The sequence below is a fragment of the Salvia miltiorrhiza genome, chromosome 2, assembly GCF_028751815.1.
Source record: "Salvia miltiorrhiza cultivar Shanhuang (shh) chromosome 2, IMPLAD_Smil_shh, whole genome shotgun sequence".
Classification (NCBI taxonomy): domain Eukaryota; kingdom Viridiplantae; phylum Streptophyta; class Magnoliopsida; order Lamiales; family Lamiaceae; genus Salvia; species Salvia miltiorrhiza.
The window spans coordinates 67,981,162-67,989,937 of NC_080388.1; the positions used below are offsets into that span (position 1 = coordinate 67,981,162).

General features: G+C 34.8%; 1 protein-coding gene across 1 annotated transcript; it reads right to left on the reverse strand.

Annotated features, from left to right (window-relative positions):
• Positions 1 to 7,799: 7,799 nt before the first annotated feature.
• Positions 7,800 to 8,674, reverse strand: LOC131009916 (uncharacterized). Its single transcript, XM_057937316.1, has 3 exons — positions 8,635 to 8,674; positions 8,036 to 8,265; positions 7,800 to 7,961 (listed from the first exon to the last, which is right to left on the reverse strand). The coding sequence occupies exons 1-3, from the start codon at positions 8,672 to 8,674 to the stop codon at positions 7,800 to 7,802; spliced, it is 432 nt and encodes a 143-aa protein (XP_057793299.1).
• Between the last annotated feature and the right edge of the window lie 102 nt (positions 8,675 to 8,776).

Here is an 8,776-nt window from a genome sequence, read left to right on the forward strand (position 1 = left end):
CCTTTTTTATGGACTCTGAGGATGTATTTGAGCCAAGGTCGAGAATGGGGGGTATACGTGCAAGTTAACTTAAATTCTTTTTTTTTTTTTAATTTCTAAGTGGCGTCGACGTGATTTCAATCCCAATCGGCTGCGGAGAGGGATTCTCCTCTCCTTACTACCTCGATCCACTTGCAATCGGCGCATACGGCTCCGTTTTGAGGGGCATTTTCATCTCCTCCTCAGCTGGCAACGACAGCCCCAACGGGATGTCAATCACCAACCTCGCGCCGTGGCTCACCACCGTCGGCGCCGGCACAATCGACTGCGATTTCCCCGCCGACATCATCCTCAGTGACGACAGAAAATTCTCCGGCCGGCGTGTCCCTCTACTCCGGCGCGCCCCTCAATGGCAAAATGCACAATTTTATTACGTGGGAGACGGCGATGATGACACAACAGAGGGGAAAAGTTGTCATTGTCGGCACTGGGGGTGAGCTCATTGGCACTGGTGCCAGTGGAGCGGTCACGATGGGAGGTGAAGCTGGAGGAGTTGAGACCGGAGCTGCAGCCAAGAGTTTTTTTAATGGCGGTGAAGGTCGGGGTTCTGACGAAGGCTGGCCGGAAAAGTTTGAAGGGGCGAAATCCATAACTTAAATTAAAAAAAAAAAAAAAAGTTAACGGAGAGATAATGGTGTTAATTCGTTGGGTTTAAATGCACCCCTTTTATAGACTCTGGGAGTGTATTTGGGCTAAGGTCGAAAATGGGGAGGTATACGCTATAAGAGTGTCTAGTTTAGGGGTGGATTTGTACCTTAACCCTGTATAGTATAACCAATGTCCCATATTAGGGAGGCTTGAGCTTCATCGATTGATCTTTCTTATTGTGATCAGGACTTGTAAGTTTAGTTATTTAAAAGTAGTAGTTATTGCATGTGTTTTAACATTATATATATAGTTGGGGTCCCTGTGCTGGACAAATTTTTCTGACTCCATCGTCGGTTGTCAGGCGTTTGAAATAGTAGAAAATAATGAAATAATACGCAGCATATGCATTAGTAAGATTATGTAAGCAGGTATTAAAATGAGTAAGGATATAGATAATTTTTGTTTTTGTTGGTGAATGGGAAATCTAGTAGGGAATAACTGAATAGCAATATGCTTTTTTGGTTTGCATGATCAGATGAAACACTGTAGTGTAGCAGTGGGCACTGTTGTATTGGCTCCCTCTGAAGGCTTCTGTTGAAAGGTGCCATTCAATGTTTCCAACTGGATACTATAAGTGAATTTGTCCTTGCTGCAATTATTCTCTTCACACAATCTATGCTCTAATTTAATGATGTTTCCATTTTTCTGTGATTTCATGCACATCAATCATGTACTTGGTCAATGCATCTTTATCTGGTCAATTATATATATATCTCTCTCTCTACTAATCATGCTTTCTTACTCAACTAACAACATCAAACACTCTATTTGCTATAAATTAATTCCAACGCCCTTCAATTTTTATATATGTATGGGATAGAATAGGTTCTAAGAAGTTGATTTGCTACTGACTACCGAGGCCCTGTTGCACATGGTGTCGTCATTTCTAAATTTTAGCAGGAGTACTATATGGGTGCGTTCACTTTGATGGATAAGAAAATGAGGGATAATAAAAATTTATGCCTTTAAATGTCTCCTTTCTTTTTTCATATTTTACACAAATGAGAAGTTCACCATTTTTTCTACCTTATTTTCACTTCAAGAATAGATAATCTTATCTCTCATGAAAAAATAAAATAGGCACTTAAATGCATAAATTTTTGTTATCTCTCCTTTTCACATCCACCAAAGTGAACGCACCCTATATATATCAATGTGTATTCATAAAAGTATAAAGAGTGATATGTTGCTCACCATATTTGTGAGCACTGTTGATATTTAATTCATATCGTATGTTTTTTATTCTAGCTAATACATTCAAAATTGTTAATTATCAAGATCATCAAATTTATAAATTATATAAACTAAAGCTCCATTTATTCCTTTTCCTTTCAACTTTAAAGAGATTAATAAAATAATGAATCAAACAGATGATTTTGATGGCACTTTGTGATATTTTAATAAAAAAAATAGTATTAAAAATAAAATAAAAAATATTAATGTGAACTTTTTTTTTAGAATCACAAGAGGTATATATCTATTATACAATCAAATAAGTCATCCGCACGCAGACATACCTCTATACCACACAAAAGGTGAGAAAATAATTTTTTTTTAATTATCTACATCACACAAAGGTGAGAAAACATTTGTTCTTTTTAGAATTACAAAAGTTATCTATTATATAATCAAATAAGTTATTCGCATGCACGTGTACCTCTACACCACAAAGCTGAGAAAATAACTGCACGCAGGCGGGACCACTATCCATCTATATCACACAAATGTGAAAAAATAATTATACACATGAATCCACAAAAAAGCTATCCACACAAAAATAAAAAAACTACATCATAAGAGATAGAATTGAACTACTTGAACTAAGTCTCGTTGGCATTAACATGAACTTAATGATAATGCGGTGCTCGGAAGATGTGCTCATAAATGATGAGAATCATATACGGTCCCTCCTCATATAATAATATATCAGTATTCATTATAATATCTTACCCACGTAAAACTTTGGTAGGAAAGGAAGAATACATCGCTATAGAAGAGTAAGGATAGGCAAAGTACAAGATTCGTTGCTAGTGGTATAGAGTTTATAAGACCTGAGCAGCTCATGCACTAAATACGTAGTATTAGATGATTTTTCACATTTTTTTTTTATTATATATTAGGTTGGGGTGAAATTTAATTATTTAGTCGTAATTAATGAGCAAACACGGATAAATTTATTTAGCCAAGCGGACTAGAATTAGATTTTGAATCTTTGTTAAGACTATTCAAGTTAGGTAAATTTGGACTAAATTCACTAGAAACATTAACTAATTTCGACCATATATTGATAACTTCGAATTTTTTAAAAATAAATCTTACTCGAATATATATATGTGTTTGTTAATGGCCATGATCGCTCCGATACATACACACGTGCACACATGGCATTCTTCTTCCAAGCAAAACCTAAGCCAGCGTGATATATAAGTAATATATTAGGGTGTTTTTTTTAGGATATTAGGGTGAATTTTCTTGGTTGCAAATTTATTAGTATAAAAAATAGTACTTTATTAGGGTATGTTTTCTTGGTTGCAAATAAAAAAAGAAGGGGTACAAAAAAATGAGAAAATTTTATCATATTTAGTATTTTAGTGGTCTTCTGGGATGGAAAAATAAATAAATTTATCCCATATTTTAGATAAAAAAATATTACCACATCATATCATATGATAAAAAACTGGGACGGAGGGAGTAATGGCCAATTGGTAAACGGTAACAATAATAAAATAAAAGTTGGTGAGTAATAGTAGTATCAAGCGGTGTGATCTCCTGTGTGAACAGTAAGGCCCTGGATTCAAACCTCACTGCTCCCACTTCCCAACTCCCTCAAGTCAAAAAAAATAAAATAAGGTTGATTATATGTATATATATATTTTATGATCTCGCTTCTTAAAAAGTTATAAAAGTGTAAAAGAAAAAAAAATGAAAATTAAAGAACCCGACTTTTGGATGAATTTTCAAATATGGCATGATATAGTATATGCTTGGGTTTTCGCTCTATTTTATGAAATACATCATGCTTTTATTTTTTTTGTTTGGGAAAAAGGAAAGTTTTACCTTACTTTACACAATAGCGGCGAAAATACACACGTGACATTGGCGATCTCACTCAGCTATTCTATCTCAAAATTGTGCCATATTTGGGGATTGGTCAAAAGTTCAAAATTATTTTTAGTTTTGCATCTTTTAAGATCACGTACAAACTCCATGACAAGGTGTTTTTTATTTTGAAAAAACTCGATTGCAAGTGCAATAAGCCCTATTAATTTAATAAGTATATGATACTAAAATTGAGTATCTTGAAATTAGTCAAAGTAATCATCGAAGTTTTGGTGCGCTGCGGCCAATCTGTCTGGATAGCTCTTGGTATTTGGTTGTTCAAGGTTTTCAGGCGTTGCCGCGTTGGGGTGGTTTTGCTTCTCTTTGAGTTTTATTTAGCTCTTCCTCTTTCTTTTCTGTCTTGGGTGCTTCTAGTACCTCACTTTTTAATTAAGCTTTTTCTTGTCTGATCAAAAAAAAATCATCGAAGTTTTGAGAACAAATATCTCAACAAACATTTATGAGCTTAATTAATGAAAACTTTAATTATATAACTTGTTCATTTTTTATGATTGCAAAAGGGGCTGAAAATATGTTGAATGTAGAATGCACGAGAACATCGATCCCTCCATGGTTGAGGCAAATTTTGCAAGTTAAAATAGAAAGAGTATTCTGAAAAAAGAGTTAAATAGAATAGTAGAGTAAAGAAAGAGGTGGGGACTAATAGATAAGGGACATTTAAGAATTACTATTCCTTGGCAACGTGAAAGCAGACAGAGTACAAAAGAAAGTCAGATTTGTTATCAGCCAAACAAGAAAAAGAAGAACCCAAGGACTGCCCCCCGGCCCCCTAATCCTTCTCCTCTATTTCTTCCTTTTCCTACTTTCTTTTCTTTTAACAACTCTGCTTTTCACCATTTTTCTCCTTTTTATTTTTCTAACAAAATAGAATCCAATTTTTAAGATAATTAATATTCTTGTTTGATAAAATATAGAAATTTAAATTCATTAATTAAAAAACAGAAAAAAGAATTAAGTTTTGCAAAACTGCTAAGCGTATGTTCAAGAAATAAGTTTGTAAAGGATAAATAAGGGAGGAGGTATTAATTTTCAAGGTAAAATAGTATATTTTAATTATCAGGAGCTGACTTAGTATATAGGGTAGGTAGATTAGAATAGGAACCATATATATATATAGTAATATATTTCTATTGAAGGAACGTGGAAACATGCAACATTGCTTAATTATATTATATATTTCTTTCTATGATATACACAAGATCAATTAATGTCCAGATTATACAAGGAGAGTCCTTTTGTTAATTATCTCTACTTTGCGGCCAATTGAAAGTGTAAAGGCTAAAAGCTAAAGCATATCTGAAGGCTGTACTCACTCCCCACATGGCTGTTCCATTTGAATATCACGCCAAAATAGATTTCACTTTTTCATAAGTCTACAGCAAATTAGAAACCAGCTTTTGCAGGGAAGATTATCCTTAAACAACAAGGGTCGAGCTAGGTAACGTAGTTTTATGATAACGGTCATTTGCATCCACTGCATGCATTCAAGATATTAATTGCTCATATCTATGTTCTTTCACCTCCCACCTAGATATTGTCTCCCGAGATTATCTAATTCAATATTCTATATATTTTATCACTTACAAATTAATATGACTATGTTAATTGTGGTGCATAGAATATGCGATAAAAACAAATAAAGCTGAGGGTTCGAGGCTAGTGTTAGACACTATCTTCGCAACACAGGTGCGAGTCCTAACTCTGAAAAGGTGCAGGTGGTAGGAGTGGCCAGACGAAGGAGTGTGAATCTGAAAAGGTGCAGGTGGTTGGATCCAAACAGGTGCGAGTCCTAACTCTGACCCAGACAAATGGGTCAGTTCGGCGCACCTAGTCAGACACGCGCCGCCTGTTTCAGCAAAACGTGACTTTTGTCACAATTTCTTTTTTGATAAGGTCCACACAATTTGTCATTGATAGGGCCTTACTCGAATTTTATAACCATTCAATTTAAATTTAAAATTATGTTTATAGTTAATTGGACCCTAACTCCATCTACAATACTATCAATTATTTTATTAAAATATGTGTCGTTTAAAATGCAACAAATTTTTCATGGGCGGATATATGAAGTATCATGTTTGTAATGATCATACTCAATTAATTTGTATACCAAAGATTTATTGGAAAATAAATTTGCATAATTTCCTATAACTTAGGTATCAATTGTTTTTTTAGGCGACTCGTGTATTAATTATACGTTAAATTCGATAATTCATGATAGATAGAACTGAAAAAGAGGTGATATCGAATATGTAATTTAAGATATATTTGAGCATGAGCTAGTATTCTCTTTCCAAAAGAGAAACCAACTCAATTCAATAACTCAATATCTCGAAATCTAGCCATTACAATCTGTCTCAAAGTTATTGGATCCTCGATCTATGTCCATCATTTGTGTGTCAATTTTATTTCACTACTTTAATAATATTTATTATAAATTAAGAAATTATTATTTTATAATGAATCTTAATTGACATTTTTATAAAAATGTTAATTTAAAAAAAAAAATATACCCAAATTTTGAAAAAATCATAATCACTTAACTCAAAACTAAAAATTGAGCAAGATCATCACAAACTATAATAGACAATAGACTACAATTAATGTATGTGCATGTGTATTCTTTAATTATTATAGATTACAATTTTAAATACTCCTTCCGTCCCATAAAATTAGTACCTTATTCTATCTTGGAATGTCCCAAAAAGATAGTCCACTTTTTTTTTTAATTAATACTATATAAAAATATTATTTTTACTAAATTAACCTTATTTAACGTTTCACTTAAATGTGAAAATGATGTGTGAAAATAATAAATAAGGGTATAAAAAATAAAAATAAAAATTAAATGCATTTTCTTAATATGTGCGAAAAGTGGGAGGGGACTAAATTGGTGGAACGGAGGGAGTAATAGACATAAGGGTTTTTTCTCACATCATCTATCTTTATAGATAGACATGCACATACTTTACGGTTTAAAATCGTAGAAAAAGTCCAATTTTGTAATAGTGACAACCTGTGAGCGGAAGAAGCACATGTAACGGGAAAGCTATGGGCAAAGCTGAATATTCGTTTCTCGTCGAGAATATTTATTCATGCGTTACATTAATTTATTCGTATAAATTATTGATTTATTCGCTCGTGTTCTCACACATTCTCAATTCTTAACACAATCAACATTATTTATGGAACCTTTATTTCTCTCTCTCTCTCCCAATATATATATATATATATATATTGGGTGTGGTTTTAGTGAGAACTACTACTATTTGTGTAAGAATATGAAAACCTTTAAAACTACTTTTGCTGTAAGAAAAAATTAATACATTCACTGCTAAAGTTACTGCACTCGAAAAATATAAAATTTTTGCTCCTTTTAGGAATCGAACTCAATTAAGTGTTTCATTCATCCACCAAAATGATGCATCCATCGTAGATCTTAATGATCGAAGTGTTGAAAATAGTTCTTCGTTCTTATTTTATTTAATAGTTCTTACTTGAACATCTTTATATATATGAGGTTGAGATCCAATAAAAATAACTATTTTTCGTTAAAATGAGAATAATGAGTAAACTAAAATATAAATCTACGAATAAGTTACTTGTAATACACGAATAGCCATATTTATTTAATGTGATAAAATTTTGCGTTTTAAATTTATTTTCATTCTCATTTCTCATCATATTTGAATATCAACCACACGATTTAAATATCTCACACTTCAAATTTATTCTCACTTGTCACTATATGATCGTTTTCGCTGAATTCCTTATCTATCTGTCTATTGTATATTTCGATCGACTTTTTGAAAATTGACCAAAATTAAAGTGATCAGTTCACTTAGGGCTGGGAATCGGGTCGGGTTCGGGTACCCTACCCGAAAAAATCGGGTACCCGAACCCGAAAATACCCTAAACCCACTACCCGAACCCGACCCCGAATTTGAAATCGGGTACCCTAATACCCGAGTCGGGTATTCGGGTACCCGAAATTACCCGATCAAAATGAGCTCGAACATGGCGGAGTCGAGCTGCCGGGCCGCCGTCACCATTTTCTTCAAGCTCTCCACCTCCATCGCCACCTCACTACCTTCTTCCATCTCCCTCATCTGTTGCTGTTGCTGCACTGGTTTGTTTCCTTTCACACCAACATTCTACATTCCAAAACCACCTCTCAACATTTGTTCCACATTCAATTGATTATACATGTATGTGTGTGCTTATATACCTCGGATAAATTCGAAACGGATTTGAGGGCGCTGGCATCAATCTGTGCCGAGATTGCATCTCCTCTGCAGAGCTTCGAGGGAGAAAGAGGCGAGAATGAGAGAGAGAGTCGAGCAGACTGGGCGAGGTCGCGGCTGGGGCTGGGGCTGGGGCGAGGTCGCGGCTGGGGCTGGGGCGAGGTCGCAGCTGGGGCGGCGGCGGCAGGAAGGGGGAGGGGGGTTACAGCTAGGGCTGGGATTGGGGATTAAGTGGGCTGGGGGTTACTTTGAAATGGGAACGGGCCGGCAGTGGGCTGGGATTGGGGATTAAGTGGGCTGGGGGTTAATTTAAAATATATTAATTAAAAAATCGGGTAATTCGGGTATACCCGATACCCGATTTTTTCACACCCTAAATACCCGACCTCGACCCCGATCCCGAATTTTTCGGGTATAGGGTACCCGATACCCGATTTTTTCGGGTCGGGTATCGGGTACCCGATTACCCGATCCCGAAATTCCCACCGTTCACTGCAAAAAACTCCAATTCAATTCAATTTGTGATTCGTCAAATTTTAGACTATCGATCACTCAATCTAGTCAACAACTTATAATGGCATACATGTAATAAAATCAACCCATTGTCTTGACGAACCCACCATTGTTACCATTTTTGTATGATCATATAATGACGCCTTGTCACCTTATTTCAATTTTGCCATGTCACAATCTTTTTGGACACAATTCAATTTCGATAAAAAAAA

Excerpts from the sequence above, each read along its gene's own strand:
- LOC131009916 (XM_057937316.1), bottom strand. The coding sequence starts at position 8,674 with ATGGTGGGTTCGTCAAGACAATGGGTTGATTTTATTACAT. Across the intron at positions 8,266-8,634 it reads ATGGGTTGATTTTATTACAT|CCCTAGCTGTAACCCCCCTC; the intron begins GTATGCCATTAT and ends CCCCAATCCCAG. Across the intron at positions 7,962-8,035 it reads CCGTTTCGAATTTATCCGAG|AATGTTGGTGTGAAAGGAAA; the intron begins GTATATAAGCAC and ends TTTGGAATGTAG.